The sequence below is a fragment of the Malaclemys terrapin genome, chromosome 1 (assembly GCF_027887155.1).
Source record: "Malaclemys terrapin pileata isolate rMalTer1 chromosome 1, rMalTer1.hap1, whole genome shotgun sequence".
Taxonomy (NCBI): domain Eukaryota; kingdom Metazoa; phylum Chordata; order Testudines; family Emydidae; genus Malaclemys; species Malaclemys terrapin.
The window spans coordinates 349343621-349362935 of NC_071505.1; the positions used below are offsets into that span (position 1 = coordinate 349343621).

General features: G+C 43.1%; 1 protein-coding gene across 1 annotated transcript; it reads left to right on the forward strand.

The window, feature by feature from the left end:
- The first annotated feature begins 14630 nt into the window (after positions 1-14630).
- LOC128844577 (olfactory receptor 51G2-like) lies at positions 14631-18991 on the forward strand. The gene is made up of 3 exons (XM_054042464.1): positions 14631-15522; positions 18151-18341; positions 18980-18991. Exons 1-3 carry the CDS (start codon positions 14631-14633, stop codon positions 18989-18991), a joined length of 1095 nt encoding a protein of 364 aa, XP_053898439.1.
- Positions 18992-19315: the final 324 nt, after the last annotated feature.

Sequence of the window (19315 nt, forward strand, 5' to 3'; positions counted from 1 at the left end):
CATTAAATCTTCTTGACTGGATGGGGAAATGATATCTCCTTGTTAATCACAGGTGCTCTCTCCTAGTTTGGCTTAACTCACCATTGTGGAAGTTCACTGTACAAGAAATTCCACATACCTAATATCTTATCACTCCATCACCAAGCTCTGCTCTCTCCATTGCTGAGTTCCCTCTCTCTGACCATCACCTGACCTCTTTCAGTATCCCCATCAGCCCCCAACCCGCACACACCCTGTCACTTGGCCTTTCCATGACTTCCAGACCACCAAAAATATTGCAGCTTTCTAGTGCAAGGTGGCTTGTACTAATCCCTGTGTGAACAGGTTTCTTGATCAGTTTGACAAACTAAAGCTGCGCTTTTACAAAGCCAAAGACAAAGAAAGAAACAACAATGATGAACTTCTTTTTCATAGGTGCAGTGATCCGGTGAGTAAAATTTACCTTCTAGAGCTTATTGGTGAGAGTTGTGAAACCATGTATTTTTGAGAACGGGACTGCTATATTAAACTACAACCAAAACCATTGAGTCGCTTTCCAGTTGGAACTCTCAAAACAGACACTAACAGTTCACATTGTCGAAGATGTTAAAATAGGTGTCGAGATTTCATGTTGGAGTTTTGAAACAGATGAAACAGAGATAGCCACCAAATGTCAAAGTGATTGGATCGCTTGCAGTATTAAGTCCTTCTACTGCACTCAGCTCGGCACAACCTACATTGGCTGATATCTCATTTTTGCCATTGGTTTGTGGAGACTTTGGACAGTTGGCGCAGCAATGGAGAGATTTGCCTATGGGTCACTGGCCTCATGCTCAGGAAAACCAAGTTGAGCAGTTAGAAGTTCTCTAACACACGGATTCTGCTGAGAACAAAACCTTTAGAGAACTTGGCTTGTTTGCTCTTTCATTCCTGTTGCTACCTTCTAGCAATGCTGCAGTTGAATGATTTTCTCAGATGAACTTGATAAAAACAAAATCATGCAAGAAGATGCAAGAGGAACTTTTAGAAAACATTCTTATTATGACACAAAATCTGTTGTGAACAGTTTGCATCAAGGAAAGAAATGATTGCAGTGATCACTGCTGATGTATTAGCAGCAGGAGGAGCATTCGACTCCCAGTGAAGATAGCAAGGATGGAATGTTGCCTTTTAGAAATGAACAGCAAGAAACTAATTCATCTCAAAATATGGGCATTGACTATCACTGAATGCCATTAGAAAAAAAATAACATAATAATGTGATTGTGGTTTTTACACTACATATGTTTTGGGCTTTTTTGGGGTTATTTTTAATACTGTTTTTTTGAAACACCTGCCAACCCTCAATCGGGATACAAGTACCAGTACTGGGATTTTGATTTTGAATTTGATTATCATCTCATGGCTTTGTTGCTAATGTGCACCAGCACCTGCTGGGGCTTGTAGCTTTTAAAAAAAAATCTGTCCTAGATATCTAATGAAGTCTTCCATTTCTTTCTTGATGTATAGGCCAACATGTTGATTGAAAACCAAAACCAAAACTGTTTGCTTCAAGAAATAGATTGAGTTACTTTTGGGTTACTTTTTAAATTTGGGCTCATAATGCAGTCAAAATCTGGCAATTTTTCGAGCTGAGCTGGAAGCAGGGCAGCGACAGCCAGAAACATAAGGGAAGCGAAGCAGCCCAGAAGGCAGAAGGGTGTAAGTAGACCTGATGGAAGGACAGATGCTGGGGAGAGGAGTACTGCAACCTAGAGCTGGAGGCAGTGTGACCACCACCAGAACAGCTGCCTTACTTGCGGTATCAGGCAGAGAAGCCACGGCCTGGGTTGGAGGCATGGGACATGTGAGGAACAAACTGGGAACATTTCTTACGTCAGCTGTTCGTGGTGTTCCCCGTGCCCACAGAGTTGGGTTCCTTGTTTCTTGAGCATTTTGAATGTTTTTTTTTTTTTTTAACAATTACCGTTTAGTAAATTATATTTGGTTTGAACTTAATGTAGTGATCAGTGGGTCACAGAAGCATTTGGTGTGAAGAGGGTACCCTGGAGTGGGGCCACCCTAGCACCTGTCCTAAGTGACCACGATGAGACTGGAGGTTCAGCCTGCCAGGAATCCTGGGCCCAGCCATGTCACCATTACGAGGAATCTGCTACACAGGAGAGTGTACGGGGAGTCCTTGAGGTGAGGCAGGTCTCTGGGTAAAGGGAATTGGAGTGGGGACTCAAACCCTTTCACTAGCCAATTCTCCTGGGTGCTGCAGAAACCAGGAAAGTTTCCCACAACAGCAGGACCCTTGCCCTACGTACAGTAGGGAATGGGACAAACTGGATTTTGGGCTGGATTTTAGTGACTTCTGAAATATCATATACATGAAAAAAATCTGAAATGTGTAACTTTGGGGAGCACATTTTCTGAGTAAGGTGAATGTAACATCACTGCCCGCAGCTGGCTTCCCTGACTCAGGCAGATACGGGCAGCCTGAGTCATGGCTTACCATGGCTGTAGGGGAGCTGGAGTGAGCTGTTACCAATGGCCCTGAGTACTGAGAGAAGCCAATTCCCCACCACAAGTTCCCCCCACCACAGTGGCCACCTCAGCCCAGCAGGTCCCCTGGCTGTGGAGGGAATGCAGCCTCATGGTGATGGGGACCATTTTGGTGAGATGCCATTCCCCGCAGCCACACATGGCTCTGGTCTTTACACCCCTCAGCTCCCTTCGTGCCAGACAACACCCCTTTTACATCGTATTCAGGCCCATAGTGCCCTGAGAGTCATGATCCCATGGCAGGGTTTCTTGGTCACCGCATGTCCCAGGAGAAATCACTTCAGCAGCCCATTTTGCTTCAGTCTCCAGTGTGAGCTCGACTCAGGGCACTTGGAATCCCACTGCTGAGTCCATGAAGTGGTGGCCAGCATAGGCCATGGTGGGGTTAACACACATCTGTGGCATGGTGGTACATCACCCATGGCACAGTCTATGGGCCAGCCCTCCCTCCATGCCCATGTACAGCACCAATCTGGGAGCCAACTGTCCTGTCACCCCACTTAAAATAAGACATCCATAGAGATGCTGAAGGAGAGCACACAGTCTGGTAAGCTCACCAGCCCCCTAAAGAGATGGGCAGAGGTGGGAGGGATTAGATGGGTCACGCTGACTGCTCTGGGAAAGCAATGACAGAAGTAGGTTCCCCACGCACACTATTGAAGCATTCAGGGTTTTGTACTTCAGGTGGTTGCTGAGTTGGGAATCACTCTGCACAGAGGGATCAGCTGGTTCTCTGCTTCTCCATGTTCTCCACTAGGTTGGGCTGACGTAGAGATTAGATTTTTTTGCCCAGACTTTGATCTCCTGGGGCGGAATGAAAAAAATCCACTGCAATCCTGGACCCTTCTTAGGCTGAGTCGCAGGTAAATCATGCATCCAATGAAGTGGGTATTTCACACAAAAGCTCATGCTTCTATATGTCTGTTAGTCTATGAGGTGCCACAGGACTCTTTGCTGCTAGGTAAATTATTGTCGTATAAGTAAAGTTGTTCTACAATTCCAGAATAGGAAAGCTACCAAGAGGAGCTTGGTCCACAGTCACCCCCACCTATTTGTCTCTGGCAGAGGTCTCTCAATATCCATTTCTGTGCAGGAAGGACAAATCCCCAAAGGAGACATGCAAATATCACTAGACTCTGTTCCACATGGAGTTTGATCTTCTTCTTTCCTATAGCTTCGGTAGGTAGCAATGACTACAAATGTATATCTGTAGAAGACAACAGTGCTTGCCCTTCTCCCACATACGTGGCCCCATTATAGAGGAAGAGAACTGAGCCCTTGGACCACGGGCGGAGATCATAGCTAGTGATAGAGTGCAGCCCTGCCATGCACATTGTTCATAGACAATGGTTATGATTAGTAGGTGGCCGCCATTACTTATTTGTGGCAAAATGAGAAAAGTTTGCTTGGAGACAGGTTTCTTTTGAAGTTTGTAAATATGCAGGGGGTTGTTCGCCTTGGAGCATAGAGAGTAGGACAGAGAGGGGAGTTGTTTTGTTATTCAGACACTGAATTACAGCAAGCAAGGGACTCCTAGCCTTGTGATCTAGAGGGCCCCTGCTAGCAAGAACAGTGCTGGTATTAAGATGAATCATAAAGAGCAAGCTTTTTCTATTGTGTATGTACACTACTGTATCATTCAGTAAATGATGTGTGTTTTATGGAGTGGGTCTCCTAGTCTCTTAACCAAAGCCCCTCGGTGCTGAACCCCACCCTTACCAGCAGAGTAACACCATTGAGTCACAAGTCCTCATCAGACTGCTCCTGGCACTGGCCAAAACAGCCATCAATCCATCCGGGAGGTCAACACTCAGCAAGGAATTTCACTGCGACTATAGGGGGTCTGTTTCTGTTTCTTAGCTGTCTTACACACCTGGGCAGCGATCCTCTAGGAAGACTCACTGACTCCTTGGACTCCTTTTTTGGTGCAGCCGGCATGATCCGGGAGTGTCCCCATCCTGCTCCTGAGCTTAAACCTTTCAAACACAAGCCCATTCCGTTTGTCCCTGTTTTGTCCCAAATAGTAGATTCCCAGCCCTGGGCAGTTAGCACCCGGAGGGCTCTACCCACTTCTCTGGGATTTCAAATTGCCCAGATGATCCCCTCATGAGAAGTTTCTGGATGCAGAGGTTTCCAAATTGACACTGCCCAACTTGATACAAAAAGCCTCCAAAGATGGGAGGCCAAAGCAGACTGACGTGTGACAAAGCCTGGAAATGTTGCTTCTAACAGTCTTCGCAGCAGGTACATTTAAAGACTTCAGGGATATGAGTCTGAGAGAGCAATCCACACACAGCGTTCTGCTATCAAACACACAGGCAGAAACCGTATCACCAAGGGCTGCTAATCAAGACCATGGCCACCAGGATGGGGTCAATGTTTCCTCTAACCTGTGCACCTGCACAACAGTCCATCAAGTGTCACACACTTGATTATTACAGCCACACCAATCCTCAGCAACATCAACTTGTGTTTATCTCGTTAGATTCAGTCAGAGAAAGGGAGAGGGTGAAAGGAAAACCCTCTAACACCCAGTGGCTGCTGTTTGAAATTTGGTGGCTTAAGCAAGCCCTCGGATACCTTAGATCACCATCTGCTGTTGTGTTGGGTGATAGGGCCTGGAGAGGCCAAATCACTAGCAAAGCAGTATGGAAAAAGACCAGCCCAGCTGAGTGGTTAGAGGGGTGCAGCAGTTTTCACAGCTCCCAGACTCAACCCCAGGGCCTATAACCCATCAAACTTATACCTTCAGAATCCAAACTTAGGCCTCCAGCACCTGTGACACACGTTTTGGGGAATGGACTGTATCCAGTCCAAAAAATCCAGATTTAGCAGCCATTTGATTCCTTTACCACTGTGTTCTCACCCCAGCAGGGCATAACAATGTAAAACGCCACAGTGAGTGGAGAAGTCCCATTGTACTAGTTCTCACACAGGACAGGAAAACCCCTTTCTGCATCGATTTCTGAAAGATCAACACAATATTGAAATGTGATGATTACCTGATGCAGAGAGGAGATGAAATATTAGAACATTTTGAGCTTCCAGATATATAGCCATTTTCGAACTCACAAAGGGATACTGGCAAATACCTTTAATACCAGAATCCTGGGAGAAGAAAGCCTTTCCCACACCCTACAGCTTGCATCAATTAAGAATCACTTCATTTGCCCTTCACAGAGTGGCATTGACTTTGCAGAGGCTAATGCACTGTATATTACATCTACATGGGAAATATGCCCATGCGGTACACTGCTTCGATCAATTGAAAATGGTTTTTGGTCCTTTCTCTTGTGCCAGTGTACCCACATGTAGTGCAGCTGGCAGTACTCTACACACAGGGGGAAAAATCATCAATTGTTAAGCGGAAGAACAGTGTGCAAGACTCAGTTTGCCTGGACAATCTTGAGCCCCTGGTATCAACAAATAATTTCTTCACTCCCGGGGGAGGCTCTCAAACTGTAGTTCTCCAGGGTCTATTTTCTGCTCATCCGACTTCTCACAGAGCCAAGGGAATTGTCCGGGAATCCTGGCCAATCTGAGAGACTGCAGGGACTGTACAGGGGATTCATAAAGGTCGCTGCCCAGCATGGAGAGTGTCAGACATGTGAGATTCATACCTTGATTCTTAGGGCTCTGCCTTCCTGTCGCTGTAAGGAGATTTCTTCTCTCTTCTGAGTGGGATTTTGGGGGCTGTCACTGTTGGAGAGAGGACGCTGGGCTAGATGGACCATATGTCTGATCCACGATGCAGTTACTATGTTGGAAAGGAGCCAAGTTTCCCTTATAGAAACAGACAATTTCATGCAGGTCTATGACTTTGTACTCAAGAGAATTCACATTAGGGGCACAAGTGTTGTGGTATTTCAGGCTACAGGATGGCACCACGGTTACTTCCCTTGCTTCTTTTGGTGAGACACTTTCTTGCAGGCACCCAGCATTGTCTGAAACATAAATGATAGGTGCTACCTGACAGGTGTAAGGAGAGATGTGTCAGAAGCACACATGCTAACCCATCTCTTGATTGAATATCGATGAAGTTTACAGATGACACAAAAATTGGGGGATGGTAAATAATGAAGAGGATGGGTCACTGATTCAGAGCAATCTGGATTGATTGGTAAACTGTGTCGAAGCAACCAACATGTGTTCTAATGTAGTCATTTAAATATCTACATCTGGAAACAAAGAGTGTAGGCAATGCTCACATGCAGGGGGAGATTGTGGGAAACGCAATGACTCTGAACTAGATTTGGGGGCTTGAAGGGGTAATTAGCTAAACAAGAGCTCCCAGTGTGACCTTGTGGCCAAAAGAGCCTGAGATGATAACCAGGGAAATCTGAAGGAGAGGTACAGATGTTATTTTACCTGTATATTTGGCACTGGTGTGACTGCTGCTGGAATCCTCTGTCCAGTTCTTGTGTCCATGATTAAAGATGGATGTTGATACACTGAACGGGGTTCAGAGAACTATCACAAGAGTTAGTAAAAGATTAGAAAACCTGCCGTATACTGATAGACTCAAAGATCTCAATCTGTGTAGTTTAGCAAAGATGGTGAAGGGGTGAGCTGATAACAGTCTGTAAGTACCTACACAGGGAACCAATATTTAATAATAGGCTTTTAAGGCTAGCACACAGGGGTGTGACAGGATCCAATGACTAGAAATTGAAGTTATAGAAATTCTGTCTGGAAATAAGACATACATTTTTATGTGCCCCATCAAGCAAGTGGGGGAGGATAACTCAGTGGTTTGAGTATTGGCCTGCTAAACCCAGAGTAGTAAGTTCAATCCTTGAGGGGGCCCCTTAGGGATCAGTCCTTGGTCCTGCTAGTGAAGACAGGGGGCTGGACTAGATGATGTTTCAAGGTCCCTTCCAGTTCTAGGAGATAGGATATCTCCATTAATTTATAATTTTATTTTATTGTATTTGGTGGGATAATACGTATGACTGGAATACTGGTATAAAAAGGAACAGCTTGCTCAGGAAGGACAGACAGGGAAAAAGGTGTTGCTTATATATTAAACATGTATACACTTGGACTGAGGTTGAGATGGAAATGGGAGACAGACTTGTTGAAAGTCTCTGGGTAAGGATAAAAGGGGTAATAAACAAGGGTGATGTCATGGAGGGGTTTACTACAGGCCACCTAACCAGGAAGAAGAGTGGATGAGGCTTTTTTTAAACAACTAACAAAATCATCCAAAGCACAGGACTTGGTGGTGATGGGGGACTTTAACTACCTAGACATCTGTTGGAAAAATAACACAGCAGGGCATTGATTATCCAACAAGTTCTTGCAATGTATTGGCGAAAACATATAAATATATTTCATAAGGTGGAGAAAGCTAGTAGGGGAGAGGCTATTTTAGATTTGATTTTGAAAAATAGGGAGGAATTGGTTGAGAATTTGAAAGTGGAAGGAAGCCTTGGTATAAATGATCGTGAAATGGTACAGTTCATGACTCTAAGGAATGGTAGGAGGGAGAACAGCAAAATAAAGACAATGGATTTCAAGAAAGCAGACTTCATTAAATTCTGGGAGTTGGTAGGCAAGATCCCATGGGAAGCAAGGCTAAGGGGAAAAACAATTGAAGACAGTTGGCAGTTTTCCAGAGACATTACTATGGGCACAAGAGCAAACTATCCCTTTGCACAGGAAAGATAGGAAGTATGGCAAGAGACCACCCTGGCTTAACCAGGAGATATTCAATGATCTAAAAATCAAAAAAGAGTCCACGAAAAGTGGAAATAGGTCAAATTACAAAGGATGAATATAAACAAATAACAAAATTATAGAGGGACAAAATTAGAAAGGCCAGGGCACAAAATGAGATCAAACAAGCTAGAAACATAAAGGGTAACAAGAAACCATTCTACAAATACGTTAGAAGCAAGAGGAAGACCAAGGACATGGTAGACCCGTTACTCAATGAGGAGGGAAAACAATAACAGGAAATGTGGAAATTACAGAGATGCTTACTGAATTCTTTGTTTCGGTTTTCACCAAAAAGGTTGGTGGTGATTGGATGTCTAACATAGTGAATTCCAGTGGAAAATGAGGTAGGATCAGAGGCTAAAATAGGGAAAGAACAAGTTTAAAATTACTTAGACAAATTAGTTGTTTTCAAGTCACCATGGCCTAATGAAATGCATCCTAGAATATTCAAACAACTGTCTGCGGAGATTTCTGAGCCATTAGCAATTAACTTTGAAAAGTCATGGAAGACAGGAGAGATTCAGGAAGACTGGAAAGGGGGCAAATATAGTTCCAACCTATAAAAAGGGAAATAAGGGCAACCTGGGGAATTACAGACCAATTACAGCTTAATTTCTGTACCCCGAAAGTTAATGAACCAAATAATTAAGTAATCCATTTGCAAACATCTGGAAGATAATAAGGTAATAAGTAATAGTCAGCATAGATTTGTCAAGAACAAACCATATCAAACCAACTGGATAGTTTCCTTTGACAGGGTAACAAGCCTTGGGGATGGGGGAAAGTGCTAGACGTGATATATCTTGACTTAAGTAAAGTATTTGACACTGTCTCACATGACCATCTCATAAACAAACTAGGGAAATAAAATCTAGATGGTGCTACTATCAGTTGGGTGCATAACTGGTTGGAAAACTGTTTCCAGAGAGTAGTTATCAATGATTCACAGTGATGCTGACCCTAACTGTCAGGGTGGTTAAACACTGGAACAAATTGCCTAGGGAGGTTGTGGAATCTCCGTCTCTGGAGATATTTAAGAGTAGGTTAGATAAATGTCTATTAGGGATGGTCTAGGCAGTATTTGGTCCTGCCATGCGGGCAGGGGACTGGACTCGATGACCTCTCGAGGTCCCTTCCAGTCCTAGAATCTATGAATCTATGCTGGAAGGGCCCTGCAGGGATCACTTCTGGGTCCGGTTCTGTTCAATATCTTCATCAGTGATTTAGGTAATGGCATAGAGAGTACGCTTATAAAGTTTGCGGACAATACCAACCTGATTGGGGTTGCAAATGTTTTGCACGATAGGATTAAAATTCACAATGATCTGGACAACCCGGAGAAATGGTCTGAAGTAAATAGAATGAAATTTGATAAGGACAAATGCAAAGTACTCCATTTAGGAAGGAACAATCAGTTGCACACATACAAAATGGAAAATGACTGTCTAGGAAGGAGTAATGCAGAAAGAGATCTGGGGGACATAGTGGACCACAAGCTAAATATGAGTCAACAATGTAACACTGCTGCAAAAAAAAGTGAACATCCTTTTGAGATGTATTAGCAAGAGTGTTGTAAGCAAGACATGAGAAGTAATTCTTCCACTCTACTCCATGTTGATTAGGCCTCAACTGGACTATTGTGCTCAGTTCTGGGTGCCACATTTCAGGAAAGATGTGGACAAAGGTCTAGAAAACATTACCTATGAGGGAAGATTGAAAGAACTGGGTTTGTTTAGTCTGGAAAAGAGATGACTGAGAGGGGACATGAGAACAGTTTTCAAGTACCTCAAAGGTTGTTACAAGGAGGAAGGAGAAAAATTATTCTCCTTACCCTCTGATGATAGGACAAGGAGCAATGGGTTTAAATTGCAGCAAATTAGGTTTAGGTTGGACATTAGGAAAAACTTGGGAATACAATGGGAGCGGCGATCGGCCGAACCTGCAGACGTGTCAGGTAAACCATCCCGCCAGGGGCTTTACCTGAACAAGTGGCAGCCCTAATTTGAGAACTACTGTTCTAGATAGTACTGGTCCTGCCATGAGTACAAGGAACTGGACTTGATGGCCTCTTGAGGTCACTTCTAGTCTTATGATTCTATGATTCTAAGGAATCCTGCAGGACTGTGAAATTTCAGGACTACTAACTGCCATCTGTAACCTATAATTTAAATCCACTTCTGTACCAAACGACTTGAGGACAGCTCAGGTCACACCAATTTTTAAAAAGGGCTCCAGAGGTGATCCCAGCAATTACAGTCCAGTAAGCCTGACTTCAGTCATGGGCAAACTTGTTGAAACTAAAGTAAAGAAAAAAATTGTCAGACACATAGATGAACATAATTTGTTGGGGAAGAGTCAACATGGTTTTTTTGTAAAGGGAAATCATGCCTCACCAATCTACTAGAATTCTTTGATGGGGTCAACAAGCATGTGGACAAGGGGGATCCAGAGGATTTTGCATACTTAGATTTTCAGAAAGTCTTTGACAAGGTCCCTTACCAAAGGCTCTTAAGCAAAGTAAGCACTCATAGGATAAGAGGGAAGGTTCTCTGATGGACTGGTAACTGGTTTAAAGGTAGGAAACAAAGGGTAGGAATAAATGGTCAGTTTTCAGAATGGAAAGAGGTAAATTGTGGTGTCCACCAGGGGTTTTATTGGGCCCAGTCCTATTTAACGTATTCATAAATGATCTGGAAAAAGGAGTAAACAGTAAGGTGGGAAAATTTGCAGAAGACACAAAACTATTCAAGTTAGGTAAGCCCCTGGCAGACTGGAAGAGCTACAAAAGGATCTCTCAAAACTGGGTGACTGGGCAGCAAAATGGCAAATGAAATTCAATGTTGATAAATGCAAAGTAATGCACATTGGAAAACATAATTCCAAGTATACATATAAAATGATGGGATCTAAATTAGCTATTACCACTCAAGAAAGAGATCTTGGAGTCATTGTGGACAGTTCTCTGAAAAACATCCACTCAATGTACAGCGGCAGTCAAAAAAGTGAACAAAATGTTGGGAATCATTAAGAAAGGGACAGATAATAAGACAGAAAATATCATATTGTCTCTGTATAAATCTCTGGTACTCTCACATCTTGAAATCTGTGTGCAGATGTGGTCACCCCATCTCAAAAATATATATATTGGAATTGAAATGGTTCAGAAAAAGGCAAGAAAAAATATTAGGGACATGCAACAGATGCTGTATGAGGAGACATTAATAAGACTGGGACTTTTCAGCTTGGAAGAGAGATGGCTAAGGGGGGATATAATAGAGGTCTTTAAAATCATGACTGGTGTGGAGAAAGTAAATAAGAAGTGTTACTTCTTCTCATAACACAAGAACTAGGGGCCAACAAATGAAATTAATAGGCAGTTGGTTTAAAACAAATAAAAGGAAGTATTTTTTCACACAACACACTGTCAACCTGTGGAATTCCTTGCCAGAAGATGTTCTGAAGGGCAAGATTATAACAGGCTTAAAAAATAACTAGATAAATTCATGGATGATAGGTCCCTCAATGGCTATCAGCCAGGATGGGCAGGGACGTTGTCCCTAGCCTCTGTTTGCCAGAAGCTGGGAATGGGTGACAGGGGATGGATCACTTGATGATTACCTGTTATATTCATTTCCTCTGGGGCACCTGGCATTGGCCACTGTCAGAAAACAGGATACTGGGCTAGATGGACCTTTGGTCTGACCTACTATGGCCATTTTTATGTTCTTAATACTGAGAGGGGACATGATAACTGTTTTCAAGTACATAAAAGCTTGTTACAAGGAGGAGGGAGAAAAATTATTCTCCCTAACCTCTGAGGATAGGAGAAGAAGCAATGGGCTTAAATTGCAGCAAGGGAGATTTAGGTTGGACATTAGGAAAAACTACCTAACTGTCAGGGGAGTTAAGCACTGGAATAAATTGCCTAGGGAGATTTTAGATTCTCCATCATTGGAGATTTTTCAGAGCAGGTTAGACAAATACCTGTCAGAGATGGTCTAGATAATATATATTTCTGCCATGAGTGCAGGGAACTGGACTAGATGACCTCTCAAGGTGCCTTCTATTTTTATGATTTCATAATAGTACGCATGATATTTTGGCTCAATAAAGCACAGACATCTCCAGGTCTGTCAGTCTGGCACCTTTCACAAGAACTAACTTCTCTTTGAGGAAAAAAAATCAGGGTCAAATCCTGACTGAAAGTAAGTCAGTCTCAGTCCCCTGACACATGCAGTTACACCATTTACATCAGCTCTGAGATGGATGATTGCTGAATATTCCAAAACATTTTGTGAATTGGGTTACCCCTTAATCCTGGAAGCTGCACCAGTGAAAAACTGAATCAGTGCAGAAATGCTTCAAATCGTTTACCTTTTAAGTATTTTCCATTTGTGCTGGTAGAGCCAAAACATGTAACAGTGCGATCCATGGTAATTCCCAGTTGATTAACTGATCCACAAGAGCTTTTACCAGGTGCTCTATAAATACTTCCACACTGCGTGTCTGACAGAAAGAGGGAATGTTTCTGTGCAGAGCGTTGAAGCTCTGCTTCCGCAGGAGTAGACAATGAACTCTCTTCCAGCTTCTGTTTTAGTGGCTTGGTAAGTGCGCTGTTCATATTGCATCGATTTCACTTCTATTAATAGCAGTCTCAACTGCTTGAAACGTTTAATCTTTAACCAATGAGAACTGCACATTTTTATTATCAGCATCATTATTCATTATTTTATTCAGGACCCAAACCCCTAGGAAGACAGATCCCTGCCTTCTGGCACCTGCAATCTAAGGTTGCAAACAGTGGTGCAAACATTACCCGTGTAGGGTGGAATTTTCAGGAGTGAGGAACCCAAATCCCAGTGAAAGTGAGCTTGTGTTTTTAACTCCGTGTGGCACTTTTCCGTGAGTGCCATTGGCTTGCGTGCAGCTGTGTATGGTGACAAGGAACCTAGGAATGGCAATACCACATCCAACAGTGGTCTAGCTAAACTCATAACCTGACTGACAGTGACTAGCACCAGACACTTAACAAGAAGGGGTGCATGTAACCCCGGATTGGCAAATACTGAATAATCTGACCATAGTTTCTGTGCTGTAACCTCTGAAAGAGAAACATACACTCCCTGTGCTTCCTACAGCTTCCAGAGGCATGGGGCTTGCTTGGCATATAACACCTCCCGGAGTATCTGCTGGGATACCCTAAGTGGGATAATCAAGCTCTTTATCTTTGTTCCAACAGAACTTAATCTCAATGAGGGTTTTGCCTTGGTAAGGGCTAGTTTGGCCAGTTGATGACCCTAGGAGTAGGCACACACCTTTGGATAGGGTTTTTTTCACAATAAACTGGTGCATATGGCAAAATTCCAGGTTGAGGAATGTAAGTGGTACATAGGCCATGTGTTGGCTTTCTGCACAGGGGTGGATTTCACCAAGCGTGAGCAAAGGAGGCATCTTGAATGAAGACAGCACATTGCCGACATTTGCAGTTTTCAGTGGCTTCCTCCCCCTTCAACAATAACATCATGTACAACAGAAGCTGAAGGCTGGTATTTATAGCTAAAACACAGCAGAGCTGGGTTTTGTTCCCTGTTCTGCCACAGCCTCCCTTGGGTCACTCTCAGTCATAACTGAGTAGTTTGTACAAATGCTTCTCAGCCCATGCACCATTCACAATCCACATCATTGTTTTCCTCTCAGAAGATTTTAAAATAGGTAAACCATTTACTTTTTAAAGATGGATCCAAGCTAAAGAGTTGAGATCTGGATCCAGACTGAAACCTTGTTCGGGAGTGCAGGGGTATTCTGATCCAGTGTTTTGGTTCAGGTCGGCTCTACTTTTCTTATGTTCCATTTTACAATTTGAGTTCATACAACTTTTCATATTCTAAATTCCATCTAGTGAAGGGGCATTCAGCTGAGAGCCTGGAGACCTGAGTTCTGTCACTGATTTCCTGCATGGCCTTGCACAAGTTGCTTACCTGTTCTATGCTTTAGTTTCCCCCTCAGTTAAATGAGGATCTATTTCATCCTCCCCATGAGTGTCAATGGGCTTTGAATCAGACCCATGGACACTTGGGATCTTTCGTAAAGCACTTTGAGATTTATGAATGCAAAGCTCTATGCAAGGACAGGATATTATTAGTAATGGAGTTTTATAACTGATCTGGGGATCTGTGAGTACCACAAGGGTTTTTAATCAAAGTACTGACTCCAAACTGTCTGTAGAGCAGTGGCAGGAAAAGCCATATTTTCTGTCATGGTCTCACATATTTTTAATAATGTTGTTTTTAATTGTAGGGAATGTGGTATGGTAAACTGACCAGAACCACCCCCGACCCCCGCACATCATGCCAACCTGCAACAAAACCAACATCAGTCCTGCAATGTTCCTCCTGGCAGGAATTCCAGGGCTGAAAGCTGATGGCCCCTGGATCTCCATCCCTTTCTGTTCCATGTACCTCATTGCAACGTTAGGCAATAGTCTGATTCTGTTTGTGATAAAGACACAGCAGAAGCTCCATGAGCCCATGTACTTGTTCCTTTCCATGTTGTCTGTCACTGACCTTGGCTTATCTGTTTCCACCTTGCCAACAATGCTCAGCGTCTTTGTGTTTAACACCAGAGAAATTGGCATTGATGTCTGCCTGGCCCAACTTTTCTTTATTCACACTTTTTCTGTTATGGAATCCTCTGTACTATTAGCCATGGCATTTGACCGCTTTGTTGCAATACGCTACCCGCTGAGATACGCTTCGACTTTAACCAGTGCAAGGATAGGAAACATAGGGCTGGCGATAATAATTAGGGGTAGTGGTCTGCATATCCCAGCTGTCATTCTTCTCAAGAGGTTGCCCTACAGCAAGATCCAACCTCTCTCTTATTCATATTGTTTGCATCCAGATGTGATGAAGATGGCCTGTGCAGACACTACGCCCAGCATCGTCTATGGTTTGTTTATTGTCCTTTCTTCTCTCGGATTAGACTCAGTGCTCATAGTTTTGTCTTACATCATGATCTTTAAGACTGTGCAGAGTATCACATCCTGGCAAGAGCGTCTCAAGGCTCTGAACACCTGTTTCTCCCACATCTGTGCCACCCTGCTTTTCTACACCCCGCTGATCAGTTTGTCTATGATTCACAGGTTCGAGAACAAGGCTCTTCCTCAGAGTCAAATTCTTCTGTCCTATCTCCACCTCCTCCTCCCCCCAGTGCTCAATCCCATTGTGTACAGCATAAAAACTAAGGAGCTTCGTAAACGGATCATGAAGATCTTTCAAAACTATTCAACTAACAGGCTCCAATGGGAGCACTGAGTTGGTTCTGAGTAACAGCCGTGTTAGTCTGTATCCGCAAAAAGAAGAACAGGAGTACTTGTGGCACCTTAGAGACTAACTAATTTATTAGAGCATAAGCTTTCGTGGACTACAGCCCACTTCTTCGGATGCATATAGCATCCGAAGAAGTGGGCTGTAGTCCACGAAAGCTTATGCTCTAATAAATTAGTTAGTCTCTAAGGTGCCACAAGTACTCCTGTTCTTCTTTTTGAGTTGGTTCTGTCACACTGAGCCAGTGAGGGTTAAGCAACCAGTAGGCTGGTTGAACTAAAAGCAACCTTTAAGGACATATTAGAAAAGTATTGAAATTGTAAAGAGAGACATTCCTTGTAGATATTTAGGAAAGCCATGGTAAATAGACTAGAGTTCTTGAAATGTATTCCTGTATTGTTAGAGAATCAGAAGTAGATACTAATCCTATTCATCTGCCTTTACCTATATCTTATTAGAAGTTCAGCAATGTGATTTAATTAGCTTGTAGATGCTAAATTTCAGTTCCTGTCATTAATGTTTCATTACTATATTCTATTGATTAAGAGATGAAAAGGGGACATTAACATTTAGATGAAACTTGTAGTGTAGTAATATCATTGTCTTTATTTGTTGAAGTTTGTAGTAAATTACCTAGGAAATGTTTGAATGGTTAATTGCCTTATGCTAATCTATGCATCTAGTTATTGGTGTATGCCTAGGAAATAGAGATTTACTTCAAAGTCACCATGGACACTACCTATTCTTCATCCAAGGAATGCCTGTAGTGATTATTTTTTCAGACATGGAGCTAATCAGCTGAACTTCAGTTATAACGGGATTTTGGGGCCTCATCCTTACTATTTCAGTTCTGCTTAAACTTTGTCAGGGGAAGTTCAAGTCACAAGACTGAGAACTTCTGGATTACCCCTGAAATTATTATGAAAAAATGTGAACTAACTCTGCACATGGACTACCTACTGGACTATGACCTTTTCCATGAATTCCAGAAGGATTTCTACAAATCAGCCGCCTCACCATATCTGCTATGAAACTGACCTAAGAACTTGATTCATATCAGTATGTATAATGATTTTTACCACAATAACTCTCTTTCTTTTCCTTTTAAATAAATAGATTAGTTAATAAGAATTGGCTGTAATTTTGTATTTGGGTAAGATCTGAAATATTCATTTACCTGGTGAGTAACGTGTCCAATCTCTTGGTAGAACTTCTCTTGGGAGCGGTAGAACTTTATAGATGGTGAATACGATTTTAAATAACTCTCAATATATAGACTTTGTTGTCTGGGTGGGAGCCAAAGGTTAGATTCATTAAAAAGAACTGTATTTTGGCTTCTTGGTATTATAGAAGCTGTTTGGTTACTGTTTTGGTGAATCATTTATAAGAATAAGCCATCATTTTTGGGGATTGTCTGCCCTATTCCTTGCAGTTTTTCCTGATTGAGCATTTTCAGTATAGCCCCTCCAGCGACTCTGGTTACAGACTCGCTGTCAGGGTTCCCTCCCCACTCTGAACTCTGGGGTATAGATGTGGAGACCCACATGAAAGACCCCCAACACTTATATTCTACCATCTTAGGTTAAAACTTCCCCAAGGTACAATTACTTTCCTTGTCCTTGGACAGTATTGCTGCCACCAAGTGATTTAGACAAAATTCAGGAAAAAGATTCACGTGGAGTCCCTGTTCCCCCAAAATATTCCTTCAAGCCCCTTCACCCCCTTTCCTGGCGAGGGAGGCCTGAGAATAATGTGAGTAACGGCCAGATCCTTTGTCTCTAGGACACTGAAAATCAATCAGGTTCTTAAAAGAAGAACTTTATTTAAAGAAAAAGTTAAAGAATCCCACCTGCAAAACCAGAGGAATCCCCTCTAGGCTCAGCTTCAAAGTTACAAAAAACAGGAATAAAACTCCCTCTTAGCATAGGGAAAATTCACAAGCTAAAACAAAAGATAATCTAACACATTTCCTTGCCCTTACCTACATTTTTTATAATCTTAGATACTCATCTCAGGTTTGTTTTCAGGAGATGTTTTTACTGTCTGGTCTATCTCTCTGTCCAGAGAGGGAACAACAAAGAGAGCACAAACAAAACCTCCCCCCAACACCAGATTTCCAGACTTGAAAGTATCTTCTTTCCTGATTGGTCCTTTTGGTCAGGTGCCAACCAGGTTATTTGAGCTTCTTAACCCCTTACAGTTAAGGATTCAATACAGCTGCTCAGGAGGGATTTTATGCTACTCTGAGATCTATGTTTATGACACTCCCAAAAGGAAAGACTGTAGTGTTCACCACGGAAAATTCCAGTCAGCAAAAGGTATGCCTTTAGGGCTTCTCCTTCATGAATAAGGTATCCTGTTTCGTACAGGGACTTGGGGGTGTTCAGTGGAATACATATAAGGAAGACAGAGTTTTAAGGGAGAAAGATTACATGCATTCATTCCTAACCTAATTAGCAGGTTGACTTGTAAATTCTCTGAAAACTCATTCTGCACTCAGAGAATAAGTGTTGGCTGAGGCTACACTGTGATTTTCACACATACAGAAGTTGTATCCCTGCTCTAAGGACAAAACGTGACTCATCTTTAACTATGGCTTTGCTACTTACCTCACCTTACTCTAGTCACTCAGATCTCTCACTTCCCTACAGAGCTCCTTTCCTACAAGCAGGACCAGTAAACCCCTTTGAAATTAAAGTGACAGTCCAAAATTTCAACACAGTTTTCAAGCACATCACAGACTTCATACCTGATCTGGATCCTGGGCAGGTGAGCAGAGGACAGGCCATGGACAGGGCCAGCTCCAGCCACCAGCTAAGGAAGCAGGTGCTTGGGGCGGCCAATTGAAAGGGGTGGCACTCCGTCCGCTTTTGGACGGCCTGTCCGGGTCTTCGGTGGGAATTCGGCAGTGGGTCCCTCAGTCCCTTTCTTCCTCTTTGAGCTGCCACTGAAGTGCCGCCGAAGAGGAAGAAGGAGTGAAGGAACTGCTGATGAAGTGCCGCCAAAGAATGGAGCGGCGCGATTAAGCTGCCGCCGAAGTCCCGCCAATCGGCTTTTTTTTGTCAGTGAAGTTGTCTCTCATTATTGTCAACCCAAAACATTCAAAATCCATGGGACAGATCCCCCCCACCGCGCGTGCACACACACACACACACACACATACACACAAAGATCATGAGATTGACAGAAAACAATGTGCGGGACTTTTCAACTGCCTTCTGTTTTGTGTGTGCAGTGTCCTTGTATCTGTGTTGGCTACAGGATATTAGAGAGACAAGGTAATATTCTGTTTTTTGAACATTTAGAGGGCAGTTGCCATCTCCAATTCATATGTGAGCATTTCAGGTTTCAATCCCAACCTTAAACGCGCCAACAGACATGCGGGTCTTCCTGTGTCTGCTTGGCAGGAGCTCCAGTGAATCTCTGCTGTTGTTCTGTCCCTCCCTGTCCTTCTAGCCTTCTCCCTTCCTTCCTTATCACCCTTACTGCCCCCACTTAATCGCCTGCCCCTCTTGCTTTCTCTCTCCCTGCTCCTCCACTCGCCCCAGTATTTCTCCTCCCTTTCCACTCTCATTGTCTCTCGCTGCTCCTTCCTCCCCTGTCCCTCTGGCCACTTCTGGTATTAAAATCTATGAATGTACCAGTTCTGTTGAAAGGTAATTGCCCTAGAAATTTGGGACTATATTTGAACCAGGAGCAAATGTCTTCCTTTGTTTCAGAGCAGGGAGGGGTTCTGTGGGAAG

Coding starts and splice junctions, on each gene's coding strand:
- LOC128844577 (XM_054042464.1), top strand. CDS start 14,631: ATGTTCCTCCTGGCAGGAATTCCAGGGCTGAAAGCTGATGGCCCCTGG. Junction 15,523..18,150: donor ACGGATCATGAAGATCTTTC/AAAACTATTCAA, acceptor GGACAAAACGTG/ACTCATCTTTAACTATGGCT.